At 38.6% G+C, this 26,213-nt stretch overlaps 1 protein-coding gene across 4 annotated transcripts in view; it reads left to right on the top strand.

The window, feature by feature from the left end:
* Nucleotides 1–26,213, top strand: part of LIN28B (lin-28 RNA binding posttranscriptional regulator B) — a 99,398-nt gene that overhangs the window by 44,454 nt on the left and 28,731 nt on the right. For all 4 annotated transcript variants that reach the window (XM_088161967.1, XM_088161966.1, XM_088161968.1 and 1 more), the window contains one exon: nt 12,384–12,568. In XM_088161967.1, coding sequence (XP_088018093.1) covers nt 12,384–12,568 — 185 coding nt within the window. The remainder of the gene's footprint in view (nt 1–12,383; nt 12,569–26,213) is intronic.

The following is a 26,213-nucleotide window of genomic DNA, read 5'->3' as shown; positions in this document are numbered from 1 at the left end:
AAGATACTGAAGCTGAAGTCACACACCTAACAAGTCTAACCCTTTTTTATTTCTCTCACTTCAATTTGTACTCACTTGATTTTTATGATCACCTACTACCTGCCCCCTTCCATTCCATAATATGTTGTGCTTTCAACTACAAAGGGCTGCATCTTATGTAGCAGCCAGAAAGTAAATGTTGTATGGTCATACGTCACTGAAAGGAGTCTAGAAAAAGAAATAATGCACAGGATTCATATTCCCACAACTCAGCTGGGTTTTTTGCATTATAGTTACTATATGATGTAGCTCTGATTTTAGCCTTTGGAGTCATTTTCTTTCAAACAGTCTAAGAAAAAATGAAACCTGGAATTTGTTTACTTCTGGTATTAAAAGCAAACAGCTCGGGAGCAGGCCACTTTTATTGGACCTGTAAAGGAGTAATATAGATGGTAGAGATTTCAGGCTGCATTTTGTTTATGGTGGATTTCAGTTTTTTGAGGGTACTGAACTGTTGGTGTGGGTAGGAAAGGCATGGGCTCAACGCTTTCACTGATGTTATGGCTGGCTGTGAGAACAGACCATTACATTATTGCAGAAAAAAAACTGAATAGAAACATAAATAGGTTGTAGTGGAATAAATGCAATTTTATATACTTGTTTTTTTCTCCCATATGAAGTGTAATGTTATGAGGAAGAAAAGTCTTCAGCCAGAGCAAGGAGAAATAATATAATTATGACTGATTGAATCTTACTACAGATGGATACAATAGAAATAAATTTATTGGAAATTAAGAAAATGTAAATACTGCAAAGCCTGGTCTTGTCATCCCTTGGCCTGGAAAGGGTATCTGGAAGAGAATAAGCTCAATCATTGTTTGTGCTCCCTTTGTCAGCCAGGATCTGTGCCCCTGACAGGCAGGGGAAACCTGAGTGTGCCATATGTACCACCAGTGCCCTGTGAAACAACAGGCTTCTAGTACTGAAAGAAGGACAGATATTGGAAGGATGTTACTAGGTGAGGCAGATAAACCATAAATGTGTGTTTGGAAGGATTTTTCCTATGGATTGTTCACCTTACAACTGCATCAGAACTAGTCATCTGCCTGGGTTTCATAATGAGATGTGTCTGGCGTGTCTGAGGTGTAATCAACCCACAAGCAAACACATTCAGAATTAGCAGGCTGATACTTCTGGGTCTGCTCTCCTCCATGAGTGTTGATGGAAGCTGTGTCAGCACACTGCAAGAGGAAGGACTTGTCCTTAAGGAACCCCTTTGTGTCCTCCTGCTGCAGCTGGTCTGACCCTCTTTCAAGAGGTCTCAGAAAACATTTACATTCTTTGCCAGAGCATGCTAAAATTAGGACATAAAAATGACAGATTCAGTAATGGAGTCTTAAATAATATTTAAGTAGTCTTGTTTTCTCTGCAATCTGAGCCGAAGCCAACATGATTGTCATTTGGTTGATGAAGTTGTATGCATAATATTTCAATTTCACAATTACTTCCTACCTAAATAATCATAACCATAGTAATAAAACAGTATTTTAAAAGTAAAGTTTTTGAATCATTTCTTAGTACCTCTCCAATACCTATGCTAACATTAAACAATATATCTTTTATAATTAAAATCCTCAGCCCTCTTCCATAAAAATCACTTTCATCTGCCTTCCATTTACTTGAGAAGGGTTTTGCCTTAAATGCTGTTTTCTCATATTTATCACTGTAAATTCAGAGGTGTTTCATTGAAATACAGGTTGTGTCTTTTGTAACAGAATATAGGTTTGATTACAGAAGTGGCTCCGAGCCAACAATTTCTGTCAGTTTTTAAAATGCACCTGCTTAGGGAACTAGTTCACAGTAAAGTTAAAAATTAAGTATTCTCCCAAATACTTAGTTAAAAGTGCTGCTTCATTCAAGTTACTTTTTGAATCCTCAGTGCTATCTCCTCCCACTGCTGTGTATTTCTAAAAAATAGTTTAATTTTAAGTCAGCCACTCCTTTCCTTTTACATCCAATTAGACATTTATTACTAGTTTCACTGCTATCTAGTACCTTGATTGTCATGTATTTAGATCATCTGCCACTCCCTTCCCTCAGAAAAAAAAAAGTGATTAATGTTTGAAGTATAAAATACCCTTGTGCTCATCCTTCATCCAAACCAAATGGGTTCTTTTATTCAGATATCTGAATACCTAATAGATGTTTGTAATTCTGATAAAATTGTGTCAAATGAAAATATAACTGCCTATAAATTGGTAGAACTGATGTCATGGTAGATTATCTAAAATAAATAATTAAAAATTGAGTAAATGTGTATAACCTGCTGTACAAGAATAGCTAAGGAAGGCATAGGAATCATAGAAGTACTAGGGACCTTGAATCATAAGTTAGGAATTGTTAATATAGTATAAATGTTGCTGTTAATTTTGCTTTTATTGTAAAGGGAAAAGGGTTTTCATTCTACAGTACAGATAACGTCGTGAAAAGAATTTCAGCCTATTATTGCTTGTTTCATAAGCAACAACATTTGAACCCCATCAGTTTTGTCAGATAATCTTGTTTTATTCTTGTGTGCAAAACAACTTTGATTTCAGTAAACAAATATTCTAACCAGTATTTTGTTTTTGTTTTTGTTTTTTCCTTGTATATTGGCATATTAAGTAAATGGAATTAAAAAATAGATGGTAAATACAGGTTCTGACCTCTGAGTGGTTTAGCAGCATTGATGCATTGCCTGTGGATGGCTTCTTTTGTCACCTAGCACAGTGCAACGTGAGTCCTTGGTGAGAAGCAAGGACACCTGTACCATAAAAGTAAAAACTGTATTTGCCCAAAAGCTGGTGAATAGTTCAAGAGAGGTGTCTGTTTACAAGATAATGGATTTTTATCTTGGAATTGCGCAGGGCATGGTTGCTCTCAGTTGGCTAAAATACCAAGCATGTTCACTTACTCCCTCGCTTCCTGGCTCAAAGGAGCTTTCAAGCAGACAGTGGTTTTCTCTGAAGAATCAGAAGAGGCCATTGAAGCATGGAGGAGCTTTTGCACTAAAGCAGCTGATGGTAGTTTTCAGAAAACATTCTCTGCAGCATGATCTCGGGTTTCTGAGGTGAAGTTGCAGTCATGGTGCTGTGCTGGGCTGGCAGCCGAGGGCCTGGAGAGGAGGATGGAAGTGACATGAGGACAGCTTTTCAGATCCCAGCCCACTGGTAGCTGGGGAGAAGGAGAAAAAAGGAGGGGCAGGAGTGGACTGCCAGCATGGCCCAAGTCAGGACTGGCCTGTAAACCTTCATTCTGCTCTCAGTACTTGATTGGGAGGAGGGGGCAGTTGGCTTGTCTGGGGCTTTGAGAACCTGTAGGTGCTGTAACTACCCACTACTTCTTGTACACAGCTTCGTTTTGGCTTCAGTCCTCAGCCATTCCTTGTAAGGTGCTATCCCTGTGTTTATGGCATTACCCAGCCTTTCCACCACCCTGTCCCTGGCCTGTTGAGAAAGTCTAATTGCTATGTTCCATCAGAATCCAGCAATCATCCACTCTTTTACCTCCATCCTTACCACCCCAGAGTCCTACCTCAATTTACTGCTCACAAGTAAGATTCTTTTTGTCCTGGTTATTAGCCTGTGTTATAAACATAACCTTGTTACCCTCACCCTAATCACCTGTTTGCCTTTTGGACTGCAGAATTGTTGGTGGCTACCTGTTACACCACGCTTCAGGAAGAAAGAGGCAGGTCAGGGTAATTGGGATATGTTTTGCTATGAGAATAGGGTGAGATGAACAGGTTCAGGACTCCATACTTAGGCTGATTTGCTGATTCACTGTTTAAAAATGCAGGGGGTTTTTAGTGTCAGCCTGTGGCTCCTGTAGCTGCCCACAGTGTTAGGCATTCTTCTGTTTACCAGTGAAGTGCGAACCACTTAATTTTCTCATATGAGGGGTGACAAAAAGGTGGATGAACTGCTTTCTCAGAATTTTCCTGGTACTATTTGGCAGCTGGTATACACTTTAAAAGTTAGGGACAGCTTCCTCAGAGATGGATATTAAGGGTCTATAGTAAGAAAACATGACTCTCAGTCCACTTTTATACAGAGGAGGGGAAAGGTGCATGTGCAGAGAGCTTGCTACATCTGAATTAGCAGATCACAATCTGGGCCTAACTTATTTTTAATTATATGCAGTGTCTTGGGATGGTGGGAGGTGATGAGGGAGGTAGATAAGAAACCTTTATATAGCTTAAACATCTCTTGACACAGAGTTGTCGTTCTCTTGCATGGGGGTGTATAGAGGAGCACAGAAATTAAGCTCACAGACATCGTAGGACAGGCATGGAAAATAGAGGTGCTGCAGTTGATTCTGGAAATGTGGTTAACGACACCAAAAAGGTGTAGTATATGTGGAGGAAACTGTGGTTTAGGTGACATAACTCTACCATTGACTCTCTGCTTTCTACCAGAGTACATTGTCAGTACTTGAAAAATGCAGCAGACTGTGAGTTGTACATTGCGCCTTCCTGTGCTTTTGATTTCCACCTCTGTGGAATGATGTACATTGAAGTTGGCTAATTTTTAGATCTGCTAGAAGAGAACTGTGTTTCAGTATATTCAGCGTGCTTTTTAAAATTAGTCAAGCGTAGCCATGCTGTGTTCTGTCCTCACCATTAAACTTATAGGAGAGATACCTGACAGGAGACAGCTTAGCCAAATCCATCTTGCAGGTTGCACTGTATTTGTATCCATTCTGGAAGAAATGAGAGAAGTGGACATGGTGGTATTTATGGATTTTCTGGTGGCCCTCTCTTACTTGTTCTTTTTTTTTTTTTTTTTTTTCCCTAGAAGAAAAAGAGAAAAGGTCTAGGATTCTGTGTGATACCTCTTTTCTTCATGTAATAGATGGTCTGCAGGAGTAGCTTGTTTTGACCTCTGCCTTGGAATTTTGTGTTTTTAACAGAGAGGAGGTTTGAAAAATACTGTGCCTAGGTGGACACTACAAAAGTATGCAGCTCATGAATTTTTCAGGTTATTGCACATTGTCAGAGGAAGAGGTACACCAAACAGTCTCTGATGATGGTTTTCTTCCCTCTTGGGAAGTTTTCCACTTGGAAGCATCACTAAAATGGATTGACTATCAGGATGCCTTGGAGAGTCTGGCCAGCTGGACATCAGGGCCTCATATCCTGGAAGAATAAGAAATGGGGGTAGGGGGGAAGGAAGAGCCTCATCCTAATGAAAATAGAAAGAAGATAATCTGCCCTTCTTATTGATTGCATAAAAGGTCGTGTTTGTTCCTAATCTTTGTAGAAAAGAACCTTTGGGTTTCTGCAAAACTGTGTCACAGCAGATGAGTGTTTGGAACAGAGAGTTAGGTGGTTTCAGTTGCATGAGTGACTGCACTTGCCCGAGGGTGGAATAGCTCAGTGGTGAGGGAAGGAAGGAAAGGGCCCCCATCCTGGGGGGTCTGTGGGGCTCCCAAAAGCAGTACAGTCAGCTGGTAGCAAGGGAACACTTGTGGGGAGGGAGCCTGGAGGTGTTTCACCACTGGGAGACCATCAAGAGAAGATGCTTCTCAGTGGGGGAACTTCTGAGGGTCTGGGATTTATAGTGTGAGATTAAACTGTCTGAGCTTAATAGTGTGGTTTCAGGAGATCACTGAGGCAATGTAAGTGTTGGCAAGGTGCTGCACAGGACAGCCTTACCTGCCATGGCTGCACATTCATGAGGCTTCTTTTGAGGTGTTCTGGTGGGTTTTTTGACTGCATAGAACTGATTCAGGGAGCAGAAATTTGGCATTGTCAAGAAGAGCTAAATTGTTTTCTTCCTGAGTCAATGTGAGACTTTGGTGGGAAAAGAGGAACTTCCCTTTTGAAACTGACTCAAATGAGTTGATCTCTCTTGAGCCTAGTGTGACTGATGAGAAATACTTAAACTAAGAATGAGAGAAGAGACTAGTTAGATTTTCATGCCTGGTATTAAAGCACAGAACAAGGAAAATTGGATAAATGAGAATTGCATATTCAGTAACCTAAATGGTCTATGCAAAAGAGAAAAGGGTGAAAATTACTAGCAGAACACTAGTTGTGAAGGTGCTACACTAACAAAAAATACACTTACTATAGTAAGAAAAGAGGGTTAGGTCAGGGAGGAAAAGCAAAAGAAATGTTTATTATTCAGGCTCTTTTTATTAGTATACAAAAATCAGAACAGCCACTGCTGAATGTGTAACCAGATACAGAGACAGTGAGAACATGGTCAAATAGCATTCATGGCCTGAACACAAATACCTAAAATTAGGCAGAAAGTTGGTGAGGTTTCATCAGTGAAGTTGGCACCTTGGAAACAAAGAGTAGCACGGACACAGTAGAATCTATTTGGCCAAAATCACTGTGTGAAGGAATTATGAGAGACTTGTTGTAGATCTCTAGCTTAGATTTATTATACAGACAACATGCCTAATACTATGATATAATGATGTGGTTTTTTCTGTACACAACCCTCAGTAGTTTTCTTACCAAAAGAGTAATTCAGAATAGAAGTTGTGTTATTTTGGGCTTGAAAGGAATTGCTGACCCTACAGAAAACAAGACTGTTTAAAAAATGAGGATAAAACATGAACTGTGCTTACTTGGTTTAAGTTAAATGAGATGACAAAAAGTTGGTAATTTTTTTAAGATGAACATGTGTTAAATTTAAGAGAGCTGTTTAGTAAACCTAGACGACCTGAAGTACTGGAAACTTAAATAGAGAAAAGGTTCAACTTGAATCCCAAGTAAAGGAAAAGGAGAATTGTGGCAAATTAGCTAATCATTCTATCAGAGACCCTTTTCTTGGGAGGGATACTGGGTTGAGAAAAGGCAATGCAATACAGGAATAGATTAGATTATCAAAAGAAATCACTTCTTGGAAGTTGTGATGGAACAAGAACTGAAAGCATTAAGCTGAGTTAAAATTCATTTGAACTTCTTAACAGTTAAAGCAATTAGTAAAACTTTCTTTAGATACATAAATTAAGAAAGAAGAAATCCTTCTGTTGTATAGGGAGGGTGGTTTTGAATTAGAGAGAGCCTTTTGTTCAGAAGTTAAATAAATACCTTTGCACACTTCTCAGTAAGAAAAATAACAGTGTGGGGACAGCGACAGGATGATGAATGGAAACAAGGTTATGAACATGACTACGGTCATGGTGGAAATTCAAGACAGAAACAAATTCCAAGTAAATAAAGGTGTGAAATTGCAGTGTACCAGCTGCATGTGGTTACTGCCTACGTACCAGTTCTTTCCCTACTGTAAAGCTACTTGTAGTAGCTTAGCCTTTCTCATAAATGTTTTATGCATGTAGTGTACATGACTCTTCCTTGTCTTAGAGCTGAAGTGCAAATCTTTTGAGAAATAGTGTTTTGTAGCTTTTTTACACTTTGTGTTATGTTAGGCTTTAAAAAAAACAAACCACTGTAATGCTGTAGAGTTTGCTTTTTAACATAAAATATTAAGGGAGCACATTCTCATCTCAAAAAGTTGCTGTTTCCACTGCGTATACCCTGGAGCTCGTTGAACTTTTCTGTGAATACATTTAGCTCACTGGAAAAACAAAAATCTATCTCTGTTTCCTCTTCCTCTTGTCCTCCCCCCTTCTTTTTAAACTGAGTTTGTTTCCTGTCAGATTAGCGAGTTAAATTGGCTTATGGGGAGGACCAAAAGAAGTGCCAGATTTGGTGCAAGATAAGCTTCTAGGAGCAGGAACAAGCCCTTGAGGGTCAGCAGGAGCAGTGTTGAGGTGTTTTGTGAGTGCCCAGTCTTTAAATCCTGTGTTAGTGCAGCAGAGCTGCACATCGCCCTTGGAGGGGCTGTTGTTCAGGGTAGTTTTGTTTGCTTTAGCATTCTGCCTGAAAAATGCATGGTCTTCACAAAACTCCTATAATACACTTTTGGTCAACAGCAGAAGTCTTCATAGCAGGACTTGTATCATGCAAACTGTACTATTCTGCATGGGCTTTGACCTAATGCAGGGAAGAGCACTAATACGCATCCAGTGTAAATTCTTTTACTTCTGGGTCCTCTCACTGTGTATCCTTGCTTTACTCAAAGGTTGGTGGCTCTTGATGGAACTGTGCATGGTTGTTTTGGAGAGATTTTTTTGCAGTCTTTATTGTGGTTGGGATTTAGAATATGCTTTCTTTCATGTCTGGATTTAATTGTAGATAATTTTGGAGGGAAAACAGTTTTCTTACTTTGGGAAACTCAGCATACTGGTGGCGTCTGGTCATTGTACTAAGCAATCAATCAATCACTAGATAAAAAGGGGCAGAAATGAGAGATACAGAAAATAAACGAGGTAAGCAGAATGCCACCAAATAACTTTTCCCCCTCATCCCTCTAAAGGGTTTAACATCTGCAACAGCAGTTGTTCCCAGCCCTGACTAGAAATGGCAAACTTGTGATGAGGCACTTACTCCCCACACTTATAAAAAGTAATGCACACATATCTGAGACAATCGGGCCCCTGTAATGATCCTTAATTCCAAACTTCCTTTCTTTTGTAGAGCCTGGTGAAAGCTGTAAGCACTCCCTGACACTTCCCAGGAATGGGTGCCTTTCTTTGGGGATCATTTTGCTAATACAGTTTATACTTGTTTTTATTTTTGATTTGTAGTTGAAAATGCTTTCCACGAACTTGTGATCATAGAGTTTTCTATTCATATTTGTTGTTGCCAACACTACTACAAGATTGCCAGCATTTTGGACCAAGCTGTTGCTTGTAACAGAGATGTGTGAGATTTTACATTAGGATATCTATTAAAAAAAACAAACGAAAAACTACACAAAAAAACCCACCATAAATGGTCCTGTCAAATTTAAAAAGAGGGGAAAAAAGCTCCAGTCTGAAACCACTGTATTGACTGCTGGTAAAAATAACAGTAAAGCCTCTGACAGCTGAAAGAGAGAAACGAGGAAAAGCATGTTGCTTTTAAGTTTTTCTCTTTGTTTGTTGGCGGTGTGCCCATACACCCCATTCAGGGCTCTAGAAATGGTTCACTGACTTGAAACTCTGGCTGCTTTTAATTGTGTCAGTTTTATTTGTTTAAGTAATGTGAGGAAAATACTGAGCTAGGTCTCTCAACATTAAATTATCAACTTTACAGACATTTTTTGTCCAGCTCTTTAGACAAGTTAAGAGGGATTCAGGTTTTAGCTTTGTTTTGCTGGCTTCCAAATACCATTTTTTCACAATGGCTTTGAATTGTTACTGCACCCTCAGAGAATCTCACCATGAGCTATACATTTGCACAGTAAGTCAGACAGCATCAAATCCATCTCTAACATTGAAAAGCTGTTGAGATCTATTCAAGGAGAGAACTGTGCAAGTAATTTGAAGTGGGGTTTTTTCAACATTTTTGTTGTTAAAAGTGCTCAAAAAAAATCTAAAATATGTACACCTGCATAGCATGTGATTCATGAAAGCATGGTTGTTGCTGTACTTAGGCTTTTAAATATGTTTAAAAATCTCTTATAAATAGAGTGCTTTGTTTAGAAATCAAGTTCTGTTGCTAACAGTGAAATGAAAAGAAAAACATTCTAGAATGTTAATAATGCCCTGCTTTAAGTTATATTTTAAGCAAGTATTTATTTTGAGGTAAAGTAGAAGACAACGTTATGTGGATCAATTGTTAACCTTTTGGCATTTTTTAATAATGGTGAAACTCAGGAAAAAATTTATAACTCTTACTGAGACTCAACTGTATCTTCATTAAGTTTTAATTAAAGAAGTAGACAAGCATCCATGCTGTGTTCAGTATTGCAGGAAAATAAGGGCTTATGCCTTTGAAGTTCCCTTGTGATTAGCACCCATCTGTGTTGTACTGATTGTCTAGTTTTGAAACATTCGACTGTGTGCTTATTTTGGGACCGAATACACATTGTTCAGTTCTTTCCTTTCATCAAGATTTCCCTGGTGGCCACTGAAGAGTTGTGGATGGACCTAGAGATGGACTCACACCACAGGCAGTGTCTGTTGTTTCACTTGAGGACTGGTGGTGTCTTCTTTTGGCATATTCTGAACTTGGATGTTTCTTCATTGTAGCAAAGATCCCCTTATTGCTCTTATAGGCATTTTGAAGTGGAGAGCTTGCTTGAAATAATACTGCCTTCCTGGGTGGTTTGTTTCATTGGTTTGTGTATAATTATTGTCCTCCAGTTGCATTAGTAAGAACATTTGCATATTTATTTTCTTATGCCTTAAATTTTCAGTTTTTCAAAAAGCCAAGGTAATGATTAAGGGAACAGATATTACGTATTTCTTTCATGTGTCCCACAGCCCTCCCATGATATTCCTCAACCTCTAGCCTATAAAACCAGCAATTTGTCTCGTGTTTCACACTGTTACATTACTGTTACTGTAGCCAAGTCTACTAGAACTGCACAACTGGAAAAGAAAAACCAGCTTTTGTCCTGATAGTGAAGCTGTGTTCTTGGTTACTTTTGTCTGATGGAAAAATTATAAGCACCTGAGCCACTCAGTCAGACCAGCAGTGGTCGTGTCTTGTGCTGGGTACACTGAGAATTTGGGGTTTCAGGAAACTGAGGCATATGTGCTTTCACATGATTTCATTAAAATAATATTCCAAATTATTTTGTAATTTATAATTTAGTCTATTAGTGCTGTGAAAAATAGACTTTGCAATGGGACTCCTCCTCAGAAAAACAGGGAGAAGTGACACAGGTCCCTCAAGGTAGCTCTGCTGCAGAATGAGGAACTGTAATCCTGTTCTCCAAGCTCACCAGCACTGGGCTAGGATATCAGAATCACAGGAAAGCCGAGGTTGGAAGGCTCCTCTTGATTTCTGGTTGAACATCTTGCTGAAAGCAGGGCCTTGGATTAGGTTATTCAATGCCCTGGCAAAATGAGTGTTAACTATTTCCAGCAAAGGGAACTGTTACTTTTGGCTTCTGTGTTTAATTCTTTTTGTAGTGAGCAATTTCTCCATGTGTCTGAAACTAGTTTGCTCTGTAGCAGCTCAGGGGGAACTGCTCTTGCTCTTGCTCCTGTTCTCTGTGCATCCTTGTGAAGAAACCACTCCCTCTTTGTGTGCTGTGTAGGTGTCAGTTCTTGTGCTCTGCTGGAACAGTGTCTTGATGCTGCAGACCTGCCATGAATGGTTACAGGGAGCCCGTGTCAGGGGTTGCCATCTCATTTGTTCGTGTTCCCAGCTGCACTTGTCGAGTAACAGATGTGAGCTGTGTGTCACTTTGCTTTTTTTGACATGTGACTGATTTGGGATAGCACCTGCAATGAAGATTTCCTTCTTAACTCTGTGGTTCAGCCAAGTGAATGCTAGAGAATGGATTAAGAATCAGTCAGGATATATTTTTTTCTCTTTTCTCTGAGTAATTCATGAGCAAAGGAAGAAATATGTGTTTATAACTCTCCTGAAAGACCTCTAAATGTGTGTAAATAGAGATATTTTGTAATATTCCCAGTGAGTCCAACTGATCTCATTCATGTACCATGTAATTTCTGAAATAAAAGTGCAGCCACTTCATTTCCACCAGCCCCAAAAGCCTCCCTGTCATTTAACTCGATCATTTTAAGAGTTTGATTAATCAGATTTGTCCTGGAATGCTTACTTACTATTGTGCATAATTTGTTTGGAATTGTAATGAAAATTTTTATTGTATCCGAATCAGTGGTAAGATCCTGTTGGCTTCAGCTTGTCCAAAATTTTTCTGCTCTAGTGTAATAGTAAAATATTTAACAGTATTTATTATACTTGCCCTGATGATGAAAATTTCCTTTTCTGTGAATGAAAATATAAACCCATACATAAATCATGCTGGGTAGATAAGATTTTTTGGTGTAGTCAAGAGAAATTCAGCAGCTCACTAGGGATGTTTGAATTGCCCATGTCAGCAGACTTTGTTCAGAGTGCCTTCCTCATGCCTCTCATGCTTGCTGTATCTCTGATTAATTTTCAGAGCAGCAGACCCATGTCTCAGATATAAATAATGCAAATTATTAAAACATTGATCATAAATTAATTTGCTCTGAAGTGAACATTTGCTGTCTTTCCAGACCTTTTCACTTGCTGAGACCTTTTAGGTATTTTTAAGGGTTTTAAGAATACAGCATTTCTTCTGCTTCATCTATAGCATTCATCATGGAAGAGGAAAATGTTATTTCAGTTTTATTGATACTGAAAATAGGTTCTTTTTACTTGTTTAGTGTTGGATGGGGTTTTCACTGTATCCAGGACTATAATTTGTAGTATCATCTGGTACAGCTCACACAGAGGAAACTGTTACTCAACTTGTATGTGTTCTAGGATTGTAGACGGGGTAATTTGTCCTGTTGATTATAAATGTAAATACTGTTTTTAAGGCAATGGTAACCAAGAGTGTTTTTCCTATTTACAGAGCAAGCTTTACATGGAAGGATTTAGAAGCCTAAAAGAAGGAGAACCTGTGGAATTTACTTTTAAGAAATCTTCCAAAGGCCTTGAATCAATACGGGTAACAGGCCCTGGTGGGAGCCCCTGTTTAGGAAGTGAAAGACGACCCAAAGGGAAGACAGTACAAAAAAGAAAACCAAAGGGAGATAGGTAATTACCTTACTTTGCTATTTCCCCGTTTTTTTTCTTTGCAAGTTTTTCTTGAAATTATGTTTTCAGCATTTGTTTGTGAAAGGAAACCCTTCTATGCAAATTTGGCTTTTACATGTAGCTTAGTAATTTAATTAAAGCTGTATCTATACAACTACATCAATCATCCACTGATTAGTTTTACTTGAGAAGGTTTTATTAAATTAGAGGGAGCCTGCAGAGGAATATAATATTATTTTGAAGATATTGCTATTAGACTGGAGAAGGAGGTCAGTCTGAATGCAGGTAAAATAATGTCATGTTTAGGTGAGAATTGTGCATGCTAAGCAAACTGTTATGTGCAGTGGGGTTTTAATGTACATCAGTAGTTTTATATAGAAAAAAATGTAGGTGCTGCAGTAAGGGTTGAGATGTATATGTTTTGATTAATTATAATTTTACTTAGTGAATAGAGTATAAGATGTTTCCAAAGGTTTTAATTCTTAGTGATCTGAAGGACTGTTGTAATAATACTTTACAAATTTCAGATTAATTTTGATTGCTGCACTTCCCTCTACACACATGCAGCAGTCTGATTTGCACTGCACTGTTACACTTTATTTTCTACTTCTGATGGCTTGAAGAAATTCTGAATCCTCTTCACTACAAAGCCACCTGCTCAAAGCCACCTAGTTCACCAAGGACAGCCTTCCTGCTAAAAAATGTGTTTATTTGTTTGTTTATTTATTTATTTAGGTAAATTCACCCTTTTTTCCTCATGCTATTGCCCAGCCCAGTAGCTATAATGATTGAGGCCAAGGGGAATACCTATTTTGTGAGGATCCTAGTAAGAACATCTAATTAACCAGGTTTTGCCTGCAGTATTTCATGTATGGCATGACTAAGAGGTGATGGCTCTCTTCCATTCCAAAGAGTAGCTTAGGAAAGACAGGGTCACCTGGAAAGTAGCCCAGGTTTGAGAAATTTGGGATCAGAAACCTTTACTAGCTGTAGATGAACTCCACTTGTCCTCACCTCTGTTAAAAGGCCCAGTTTTTTGTCGTCCCCCCCACTTTCCCTTTTTAAATTTTTTTTTTAGTTAAGGACTGGAGACGACATGGTATTTGTCCCTTTTTCACCTTTTTTGTAAAAGCTAAAGCCTATAACAAAATTTATTGCTGCTGTAACAGATCAGAGTCCATAACCACAACAAGGAGAGATTTTGTAAGCTGGACAAAGCTTTCTTTTTGATTGCTCTCCGTACCTCACCTTTTAGAGTCGTGTTGCATGCAATGGCTGTTTTTTTGTTGTTTGGGATTTATTTTTTGTTTGGTTTTTTTGTTTTTTTTATTTCATGATAAGCTTTCAGTATTACACTTACTTAAATCATTGGTTTTTTCCATTAATTGTAATTGCTAATTAATTGTAATTGCTAATCTGTTTAGCATTACCGCTGTTCTTGATGTTTCATACTTTGGCAGCAAATAAAGGCCACAGTCATGCTGGTGTGATCCTGTTGACCTATTTGTTGCACATGTATGTGAAGGAAGACAGTCCTTGCTTCAAAAACCTTGAAATTTAAGTGGGCTGGTTGTAAGCAGTCAGGGAAGACTACATATTGAAAGAGACAGGGATTTGAACAATCCATAGTACACAGTGTAGCAGATGCAGGGGGAAGCAGTACTTTCCAAGTGCAATTCATCTCATCCTAGGGAAGCATCTAAAATGTTGGGGTTGAATATTACCTTACTACTGTTCCTCTTCTAGGGGTCCTAGCTCCAATCCTGTAGATGCTTCCCTTATAAGTCTCTAAAATGAAGTGAGATGAATTCTGCTTTCAATCATGTTTTTTTCATAGCCCAAGCATAGGAAAAATTGAACAGATATACCCTGAAAAACAGTGCGGGTGGGGGCTGATCTATGAGACAGTGTACTCTCTAATGTTCACTTGCCTTTAAAAAAAGGGAAAATTCAAAATTAATTTGAATTAATTTGAATGTGAAAATGTGGGCAAAAACATCTACCCACTTCTGTCTCAGAATTCTTACACTTAAGTCATAAGACACCAAAAAAGGCTGAAATTTGAAATGTTTGAAGTTGCATTGACATTATCACTCAGTGAAAAGCAGTAGCTAGAAGGAAAAGTAGTTTTGAATGCCTAGACAATAAAATGTGCACCTCCAACATGTCTAGTGAAAAGTTTCTTAAAGATTGCTGTGATTATACTGTGAGTGAGAGCTGCCTCCATTTATGAGAGGTAATTCCAACTTCTTGTGTTCATCTCTTTTTTTGTTACCAATGTAAGAGTTTGAGAGCCCAGCTTCAGTGCATCCTTTTGTCTGGATCCCATTTGAATGGATTCTGTTACTCTAATTAGCGAGAGAAATTAGAGATGGCAGACATGGGGGGGTAAAAAAGGGAAAAGCAGCAATATGTGCAGACAGGGAGGAACAAATAAGTCGTGACACTGAGGCTACCAAGGTGGGTGTATTTTGTGAGGCTTCCATGATAGGCTCAGGGTCCCTGTAATTTGCAGTGTTGTTGTTGTGTGGACCTTGCTGTGATAATATTTCCCCTTTGGCATTACTGTGGGCCACGTTAGTTTTACACCATAAGTGAGAATTCTTTGTCATTTTCAGCAGTGGTAGCAGCCACTTGGTCGTTCTTTCTCAGCGTGTTTGCACATGTGCCATGTGAGGAAGGGAAAATTTGTGGTCCCTGTGCAATGAAGCTGTGACTGAGCAGCCTGCAGGTTCTCAGACCTTACTTCTATCCATTGTAATATGTGTATGTACTTTTTCACAGTATTTAGAGAAATCTGGGCTAAATGGGAGGTTTCTAAATGAAGCTTAGCTGGGATTTTCATCTGGCAAGTTCTGGGTTCAGAAGTGGTGTTTTATGGCAGAGATGCACAGTGGAGGGGTTGGTCTCTTCCTACCTGGCTGAACCAGGGGATGCATTTGTGAGGAGTTTCGTTGTAACCACCTGCAGGAGCTCTTAATACATGCCAAACACAGTGTGCTTTGCTCAATTTTGGCAGTGAGCTGACACAAAAGTGTGCTATGCTGCTCTCTAGGAATGACCATGGGCATCTGATGCAGAAAAGATAAAGCACTCTGAAATCACATTTAATCAAGTACTTAGTAACTTGTAGACAAGTCTGTGATTTAGAGTAGAGCAAATGAAATCAGAACCTAACCCACCATCTCAGAGTAAAGTTGATAGGAAAAAGGGAAGAAGGAAAAAATTTCATTACTTTCTTTTCATTTTTTTTAACAACCACTCCCAGTGTTTCTATGTCGCCTAAAATGAAACTTTGTGAGAGACTATTTTATGAGCTGTAATTATTTATATAGGTGGGAGAATATTCTTTAGTGCAGTGTACATTTAAATAATTTGACCCCTAGACCTTTGGGACAATATTAATAAAGGTGCATGATGCTCACAGGACTAGAAGCTAGAGTTATCTTTGGAACCTAGAGGTATTACCCAGTATCTTTAAATACTCCTGCTAGGAGCTCAAACTTGGATACTTTTTCAGCAGAGTGTCTGTTAGGCTGTATTTGCTAAGCTTGGTGCTTGCTTCATGTGTAGTGTTTTGGGGGAGATGGGGAGGTTGACAGCTTTTATTTTATTTTTTCCTTTTTTGATTTTAAAATCTTTATACCAAAATAGAAGCAATAAATTAAGCAAGAAGAAAAGAACAAGGAAGAAATATTTAAGAGTATAACTCCATCTCCCAGTTCTAATTTATGTCATTTCAGTCCTCTGGTACCTTCTGCTAACATCACACTTGTGGCAGGGAAACTTTCTAGTACAGGTGACCTGTGTCAGTAAGTGGTTTAGATTTAAGCATGTAATAAATAAGCACTACATTGTGGGATTGGAGGTTGACATGAAACATTTCACTGGCTTGGTTTATAGTGCAGCCCTGCAAGTAAATGGTGAGGAAGGGATTTGGGAGCTGCTTAAAATGAAGCTCAATGAACCATTGACACTGGATAAATGGTGATGCCAAATTACACCCTGGGATATGGCTGGTGAAACAGCCATCTATTTGTAGCTCAGCTGGCTAAACACTAATGAGTACTGCAGCACAGATGTAATATTTTGATTTTTTTTTTTTCCAATGTAGGTAAATATGAAGGAGGAACAATTAGAAAAGAAGTGGTTTTGTGTTAAGATGTTTTAAGTGGTGTTCATCAGTAACTCTTGGATGTGACCAAAACCATAATTTTCAAATAAAGAAAACCATGGTTCTAAACCACCCACAGGGTGGAAATGCAGCCACGTAGGGAAAAGGGGGCTGTAATTAAATAATATATTTCTCCCCTGATGAACTGTCACTTAAAACTACTTTGTGTCTGAGTCAGACAGAAAATGGTTTTAATATCTGAAGGCATTCTGTGGATGATCTGAAGTCAGACTATATTAAGAAAATCTTAAAGGTCTTCTTTAAAAGCTCGTGATTTGCACAAACAGCCACTAAGTTGGTGTGACGCAGGAAGCGATGACACATGGTGTCATGTCAGGGAGGACATTTGAATTAAAGTTAACTGGACTAGGAAAGCTTAGTTTAGGGCAACAAAGTTACATGATACTAAGTTACTTCAGAGTTGATATTATATCTATCTCTACTGATTGAATCACACTGAAGTGTATAATCTAACTTTCACAGAAGAGCCTCCTACAGCTTGAACCGAGCAGACTTTTGTGAAGGAGATACGAGTAATGGGAGTGGAATGGGCTGGGGAGCAGAGCCCCGAGCTAGAACCAATGTGGGAGAAGCACATAAAACCCATGCTCGGCAGACGGGTGGGGAAAGCCTGTCAGTCCCTTCTGCTGAGAGCAAGCAAGGGGCCAGGCTGCTTGTCACTGCACACAGCTACGACAGAACAGGGCATACATCCACCTGGCCAGCCCCAGGGACCCGCTTTGGGCAGGTGCTGAGCAGCACTGGGGTGAAACGGGGAGCAGGCAAACTGAGTCATCCAACCAGGGAAAGGGATGGCAGTTCAGGGAGTTGTAGCCTTTGGCACAAAAGCTGTTGTCAGCATGTTATGTCCAACGGTGAAATTTTTCTGCTCCTCTTCAATGTAGATTGCATTCACAGTTCTGCCGTTTTCTAAAGAGGAAGCTGACACACAAGTAATGCAAGAATTGCATGGTTTATACTAATTTCTTAGAAATACAGCCTTGCAAAAGTACCTTACTCGAGGGTTATGTTTCAGCAATTAGAACATGAACACCTCCTCCCTGACTCCCTTTCACCTGGTGTTATATGGCAAGCATCTCTTCATTCCAGTTTTCATTCACGCTTTTCCCATTTTTCAAGCAGAGGGCGTTTTCTTGACTGTTTGCTCTTTCTCTGCCTCATAATGATTTTGTTAGGTGTTAGTTGCTCTTTCCAGTGATGTCTGAGACAGCCTTTTAAACTCAGAATGGAAAGACGTCCATCATTTTGTTCTCTTATGTGAAAATTGCCATGTGAAATGAGGTCCCTCTGGCCTACTATCATCTTTCCAACAAGGGCACGTATTTAAGGAGAGACTGTAAAAAATAGAGATGTGTAGCTTTCTATCTCTGGCAGTAGTGGTTTAAGCATTCCTTCAGTATTGACAACTAATCTGCAAAAGACAATTAGATGAAGTGTTAAGTACCTGAATTTGCTGGATAAAACTTCCTTTTGGATCCTCAAGTAAAGCCTGATACTCTTTGTGCAGAGTTTTATAGGCTTAACAATTTGCATATTTAGATAATGAGCTAGAATGGGAACAAACACCATTCTGAGTTATGCTTCATTACATAATTTTAGGATTGATATTTGCTGACTGTGCCACAATAAGCTATTAAACTGGCATGAACTGCTTGTAACAGGAACAGCAGAACGCTGAATTAAAAAAAAAATAATTTAAAAAAAAAAAAAAAGAAAAAACAAACAAACAAAAACACCCCACCTTGAGAGCCCACAGAGTACCCCAGGTACTTTAAGAAGGTTTTATCTTCACAGGGCTACAAACATTAGGGACCAAACTTTTCATCCTTGCTCTTTTTCTCAGGCTGGCAACTCTTTGGAAGTTTTAGCAACATTTTGGATTTTCCAAGAGCAAGATAAAACCAGAAAACCAGAGGGTCTTGTTGGTAGGGTTAAAATGTTGGTAACTTCAAAACAGCTGCCACTTGGTGCTGTGGATTGGAGGCTTGAAAGCTGGCTTGGAAATGGATCTCTAGGGCAGGAGGTTAATCTTTGCTCGTCTTTGTGCAGACCCATCCAAGTCTTAAGTCAGAAGCCTCTGAAAAGTGTTACTGCATATATTCATTAGACAGCCCCTGTTAAATCTACATCATCCATCTGTGTTTAAAGGGAGCTCAGCAGTCACAGCCCTCCTGCATAACAAACACACAGTGTGCTTCCAGGACTTGGTCTGTCCAGTCTGATTAGAACAGAATCAGATCTTCAAGAACAAATATTTTTTGCATGAAAAAATGAAAAGGTAGAAAAGAGAAAACAACTGTCACTGCCTGGTGTATATAGCTCCCAATACCTATGGACCACACACTGTGTGTCATGATTTCTTCTCTGACACAGGGTGTAACTAAACCAGCCTTCCTGAAATGCCTGGTGTAGAACTATGGGAAAGTGTTCCAGAGTGCGAGCATAAGCAGGAAAACCTCTCCTGTTGGAAGACAGCAAGCCACAGCTAGGCTAGCTTCTACCCCCAGATCCAGCATACAGCACTGGGAGCTGCCTTTTTCAAAAGATACTGGATTTCTTTTCCATAATTCTGTAGCTCAAACAGTCAGGAGCCAGGATGCAGAGCTGAAAGATCAGTGCTTGTGTGTTGGAGCAAAGTGTAGAAGTGTTTGCAGTCGTGCATAACAGCATGTATAATATTTGAATATAAAGTTTTGTCTTTCAGAAGACATGGAAAAAATCCCATTCAAAATTTTAAATGGAGAGAACATGGTTAGATTTGCAAAGCCAAGTGCCCATAGTTAGATGCGAGCTACAAAGCTTAATTTGATCCAAGGTCAGTTAGGCATTTTGTGGTACTCTGGCACACTGTAATGTGCTGAGTGGTTATACAAACAATTCCTCATTCATTTGAAAGGCCATTTTCTGGTTTCAGACTATTTAAATACCAAATTCATTGCAAGGCCACTTAAAGTAAGGTCTCTTTTCAGATCCTCCATTGCTGGTGAGCGTGCATGACCATGCAGTGTTTCAGCCTGCTCACTTGGGTGCAAGCAGGAATTGGGCTTTGCACTTTGGCCTACAAATCATCAAAACATGCAAAAATACGTGCTGCCTTTTCATCATGTGTCTTCTGGTGGGGCTTTACGTGTGCTTCAAGTAAATGTAAATATCTGTGCCAAGGGCAGAGCCTGGAAGCTGGTAGCCATGATACCACTAAGTAATACCCAAGTGTGATTTTCATCATTGCAAGCTTGTATTAAGATCAGAGTAGAGCCTGGAAAAAAGTTTTTTAGTATCTGTTTGTATGCATGTACAGTTAAGAAGAGAGAGGCCCCAAATTTTTCACAGTGTTTATAATAAGAAATCCAAATTTGATGCTAAAGTAAGTAGATTCAATTCTGAAAACGTACCAGGAACAGATGAAGTGAGTAGGAAGGTGTCGTTTTTATGCAGCCTCATGTAGAGTAAAGCTGTCCCTGCACAGCAGATGGGTTTCTTAAGTACATACACTGTTTTTGGAATGCAGAATATTTTTCTTTAATCGGATGTCTTCTCTAGGCCTCATGCTTTCTGATTATTCCACTCTCTTTCATCAAGGGGTGAGCTCTCTCTCACTTACAGTAAACTCCCAGCATGTATTCAGGCCTTTTCCTGCACTGATATACCTAATGATCCTACTGCATTCTTACCTGTACTAATGATTACACATACCAGAAAGAATTTAAAAGCACGAAAGAATTGAGAACTTTGCTCAATTTAACAGACATTATGCATAAATCCAGTAGAGTATATGTTAAAAGTATCTCAGTAAATAATTTTCAAAAAATCATTCTGTTTCTAAAAAAATCTTCCTGATATAACTGGCGTAATCTTCTTTAATCCAAATTTGTTTCTCAGTGTTTAATTTCTTACTACTATATTATTTTCAAGTAGACAAAAATAAACAAAAACGTGCATACATTTTCAGGGGCCAAATCAGTGAATACTTAATCTTGTGCTTTGAAAATTGCAGGGAACAGAGCATTATTTGACTATGCTTTCCCATATGTAAAAATTTCTGTTTTGATACTGATCCTGACTAGAGACTCTGCTACTTTCTGCTCATGTGACATGCTATAGCTGTCAATGAACTGGGAACAGACCTGCTCACAGGATAAGCTACCATTTTAATAGGTGCAGACTGCCTGTGTTGTATTTTATGATAAAAATATTCAGTGTAATCAAATAATTAAACCTCAGATCTTCTATTTTAGGAAAACAATTGCATTTCTTTGTTTTTGTTTTGTTTTTTTATATATGTTGCACTCTAGCATCACCTAGCAAACATACTCAAAACATGTAATAAATATACAGCACTGAAGACAGATTTTAGTAGTGATTCCAGATGATGGAAATAACTGTCATATAGTTTGGCCTGTTGAAAAAGATACCAAAAACTTGAAAGCTGGAGAAAAATGAATTATAGCATATCTGCTAAATCAGATATCCTCAAAACATTGATTTACCACTGTGGATGAATTTGATGCTTTTTAGAAGGAATGAAAGTTCTGGAGCCCTTTAACTTCAAATTAGTAAAGACTGTGCGGTAATGTAATTCCAAATCACTACAGCTGTTTCTTTTATTAGCTGTGGCTTCATGTTTCTGTCCTTGACACTTAAAGATCAAACCTACTTAAATATGAATAATTTAAAATGTGAATTTACTTCAATATCTTATTTTGCCAAGAAGCTCAGCAGCTCATTATATAAGAGGAATGTGTCACGGAGGTAGTCATCCCCATAGTGGTGGTGCAGGCACGATGCTGCTCTTCCCACTGTGCATCCCCCACCCCCAAAAGTGCACCTGTGCCAGAGCTTGTATCAAACAGGTAATGACACACAGGCTGTGTCCTGAAAGAAGGCATGAGGCTGTAAGGACTTAGACAATTTACACAGGGAAAGGGAAGCTTATTTCAGGAAAAACGTACCAGTTGAAGCCACCCCTGCAGAGCAGTGTGGCATCCTCCATCCAGAAGTAGCAGGACTGAGTGGGACTTTGCAGTTGCTTCTTCTGGTTATGACAAGCTGCTCAGTGAAGAGACAGTGGAGCTCAAATAGAAATGCTCCTGTGATGTCCATGATTCCTCAGGCAGGGTCATAGGAAGATATTTCAAGGGTAAAAGGTAGGGTGAAGATTAGGGAGAAGCAGGAATAGGAAAACAAACACAGGGAAGAGGAGGAAGGAGGGGGATGAGAAAGGACTTAGGGAAGGGAGAACAGACAGTTGAAAATAGTGCCAAAGTGAGAAGCCCAGGTCTTTTCCAGGCTCCAAATGATTACCTCAGTGCTGGTAGTTCTGCCTCTCTTCAGGGATTACAGAAAAACTTGAATCTCCCCACAGGCACAATCAGGGGTTCAACTGAGATTTTCCTCCATTTTGAAAGATTGCTGCAAGTCAAGAGGTAAAGCACAGGGAGCTGAAGCACAGGTGGTATGTGAGCTCCTGCTTTGCAGCCTTGCAGCAGCTATGGTGATTCCAGTGCATCTGAGAGGGTTGGCCTGAAATGGGACTTTCTGCAATATTCTGCTTATTGTGTATTCCTTGTTTACAAATAGAGTGAAAAATGTAACACATCTGGAGTTCGTTTTGCAGAAGCATCAAATGCAGCCCTCACAGTTGCTCAGTTTGAGCTTTGCCTTGAATGCATGAGGTGCTATAGAACAGTAAGTGCTCCATGGGCACTGGTATTTCAAATTGGGCACTTAGAATAATGCTCCTCTGGAAAATTATTTTTGAAATTTTTTTTTTCTTGTGCATTTCTCTGACACTAAATAAACCACACAGTTTTGTAGAGACATTGCAAAGTAAGTAATGTTTGTAATGCATTAAGAGATCTTAGTGAGAGCCCCAAAATCAGTATTTTTTTGTGTTTGCAATTTAGCTGGATTTAGTGGTGAGTTCAGACATTGAATTCAGTAGGCTAAGGAAGAAGAATACAATAACTTGTGTTTCATGCAGCAAATGAGAAAAGGCCATATAGGAGAACTCACATGTGGGTTCACAGGCTGTTACTGCAGTGTAAATTGTTTCCTTCTCTTTCAAATACTGAATTGGTAGATAATGGGATTTGTAGAAATTAGCCTGCATACTCCTCTCACTCTTGGGGATTTGGACTAGTTTTTGTTTGCACTGTAGGACGAGGATGAAGAGAGTTTCAGGGGGAAGTGGAACACTGCACAAGAGGGGGCAAAGGTGCTGTGGCCAAGCTGGAGGAACAGCGAGCTAAGTTTGGCATTATTGATTGGGAAGAGGGAGCTGGGTTTGCTCAGTAACAGTGGAATTGTTAAGGAGGAGAGTTGTGTAAGTTCACTATGAAATATGGGAGTGGGCTAAACAATTCCTTTTCTTTGATCTCCATTAATTTATAATCTTATGATGTTGAGTCTCCTGGCACTAGAGCTTTTACAATGAATAGTTAAAAGTACAAACATTGATTTAAATTGTACTGGTCTTGTGTTGAATGACTACTTCTACTCTCGAAGTCACTTGGAGTTTTAGCCTTTTAGCTGTTGGACAGTTTAAATGCTAAACATTTAATTTACTTTAGACAGCTCTGCAAACAACAGCAAACTACAGACTGCTCAATTAATGTTGCAACAGCCTTTGTACCAAAGTTTAACCAGAATGTTTTGATTTCTTTTAATGATAAATGAATATATTCTCACCATTATAAAAAGCTGAAATAGTTCTGTGTTTCAAATTCAATTTCTGGTTTGCAAGTGTTTAAAATTAGTATCTTTGCCTTTTTGTTAGGCTAAACTAATACTGTAAAACAAAACAATAAAGAGTGTGTGTCTGCCTGAGATGAGTTGTACTGCAGAATTATGCAGTCTTGCTTCTTTCATCAATGAGAAGGAATCATCAATAGTTGCAATAGGATTGGAAGTTGTATGTAGCTCAGATGTAAGCCTATTAATTAGCCTTTTAAAGGTTTCATTTTATTTACGTTCTTTTTCCCTAGTTTTTATAAATCACTTCTTTCTAGTAAGAAAATGAAAAATCTCTCCTGTTTATCAGACTAATTTTTTCAAGTTCTTGTGTTTTGATTTTTTTTTGTTTTAAAGAATTGTGATTAGCTGGTCAAATAATAATTGTTAGAAATATGTGCCTACACTTATTTTTACTAATTACTTAAAATGTATAAGCACTTTAGTTTTCTGAACTAAAAATATAATCCTCAGAGTGGAATTAATTTACTTGGCAAATAATTCAATGCCATTTTATGTTACTAAATGTGGTAATATCATTATTCACTTCACCAGTGAGAAGTTCTAGAATTTTTGTCCTTATTTTCATTGTGTAACATACAAATTTTACTTGGAGCCCAGAAATAATTTTATCAAATGGTTCTTTCTTATTATCTCTGTATTTCTAACTCCCTGGAGCCTCCTGAGGTTATCTTTCTCCTTTACAATTTTATACATTTCTCTTTTACATAGAAAAGAAACATCTGGCTTTTTTTTTAATGAGAGCTGTACACTCATTGACCAAACAAGCAGCAAGGAATCTGTTGTATGTTTGATTATTGCAAGAAAATGAGGTAGTGGTCTCACTAATAATCACTAAAATTTGTATTAACTGGTGCTGTTTCATTTCTGAGTCAGCTAATCTCATACTTTCACCCTTACAAGAAAACAAATGATGTTTAAAAATGTCTGGTGTGGAAAAATGATACTTTCAAAATTAGAGATTAGAAATATTTAAAACATACATATCTGTGGTTAAAGATGCCGACTCTTAATTCTCCCCTGTCTAGAGGTTTCCTTTTTTATCTTTGAAGTTCAGTCATTATTCCATGTCTGTTCCATTGGTTTATTTTTGTATCCTACAGAAATTAATTCAAACTGTTTAGATCAAATCTTTTTAGAATATTTATGAAAGCAACTTACCAACAAGTTTAGATTTTATGCAGCCTGCGGAGTTGAATTTTGGAATTTGCTTTTTTAGTAGTTCTTTTGTGGAAGAGAAATCTTTCAGGCATGAATTGATAGTCCAGATCTTTTGAGGTCTGTCTGTGCTAACCTATGACCTCTGTTCTTAGGAGGTCAACATCTGAGGGCAGGAGATTAAGGCAGTTAAAAGATTGGAATGGGAACTGGAATGGAAAAATTAGCCAGCACATTTTGGGTGGAAAACATCAAAGTCATCAAACAATTTGCTTATTTTAAACTCAGTTTAAGGGTAACAAGCTAATTGTACTGTGTTTGTTGATGCAAGCAATTTATATTATTTGAGAACATTAACACTGAAGAATTTTTTTTTATTGGAGAAACATAATGCCTCTTCAGTATAAACGCGCTACATATTTTGTATTCTAAATGCTTTTGTGCAACATTTTTAGATAATAATTCAGGATCTGCTCATGCAGTCTGTGTGCATTTAATTAGCTGTATTGCTTACAAACAGCAATAGTAAGTGTTGTGGAACCTGAAATTGCTTGTAGTCTGATGAAGACCCCTTGCTGCTGTTGGAGAATACAGGTGCTCTCAGTACAAAGGAAAAATTATTCCCATATTAAATTTTTCCAACTCCGATGCATAAAATCGTTTGTAAGCATCTCTCCTTGTTGCAGTTTTTGAAATGTGAATTCCTTTCCCATACAAATTTGTGACCAAGACATGTTCTTTTATAGATTATAAATTGACTTACAAGAAAAGACACCATTGTCTCTTTGTTCTTGTCTGACATAGTTCAAAATTCATTCGTGTGTGTTTTTAGAAGAGTGACAACTTCATCTTTCATCTGTGCATTGATTTCAAAAATGTTATTATCTAGAAGACATCTTCCCACATCTGAACAATTATGCAAGTTCAAGGATTTGTGTAAGCAATCGTATTTTCTTCTTGCGTGTTTAAAGTGCAAATGAAAGTGATTTCAGTATCATAGGCAAAAGCCAGACTGGTGTTTCAGCATGCAAACACACCTAGCAGGAAAGAAAACAAAAGTTCCAGCTACCTCTCAGCTCAGGCTCTGACTAACAGCGTATCTATTATGGTACTTCTATAGGTATGGCTGCTAATTAAATTAAAGTACTATATATAATACAGTTAAACTCAAGCAGACAGCTATCTGTAAACCCCAGTGTAACCTCCACATGTTTTTATTGTTCTTTGGATAGTGAAGGATATGAGATTTAAACCCCTTTGCAAGCTTATAACTTTACGACTCTTCCTCTAACTGTGAAAACCTTTTTGCAGCTTTTAGCCCTGATTTGCACTTGAGGGGAAATTGAACAAAGTTATCACTGTAATTTCTTGCTCTTCCAAGGAGGGAAAAGAAGGGAAAGCAGGAGGATCTGTTGTGGACTGCTTTGTTTCCTTCCTGCCATTGCGCTGACTTGGCTGGAGAAGCCCTGCCAGCTGCAGGGGTGGCCACAGCTGGCTGTGCTCTGTGATCCCGGAGGCACTGCCATTCCTGGATGTGTCTTG

This window comes from Sturnus vulgaris, chromosome 3 (assembly GCF_052056855.1).
Source record: "Sturnus vulgaris isolate bStuVul1 chromosome 3, bStuVul1.hap1, whole genome shotgun sequence".
NCBI lineage: Eukaryota > Metazoa > Chordata > Aves > Passeriformes > Sturnidae > Sturnus > Sturnus vulgaris.
The sequence above is the reverse complement of the archived record's forward strand: the minus strand, read 5'-3'. Positions and strand labels throughout refer to the sequence as shown.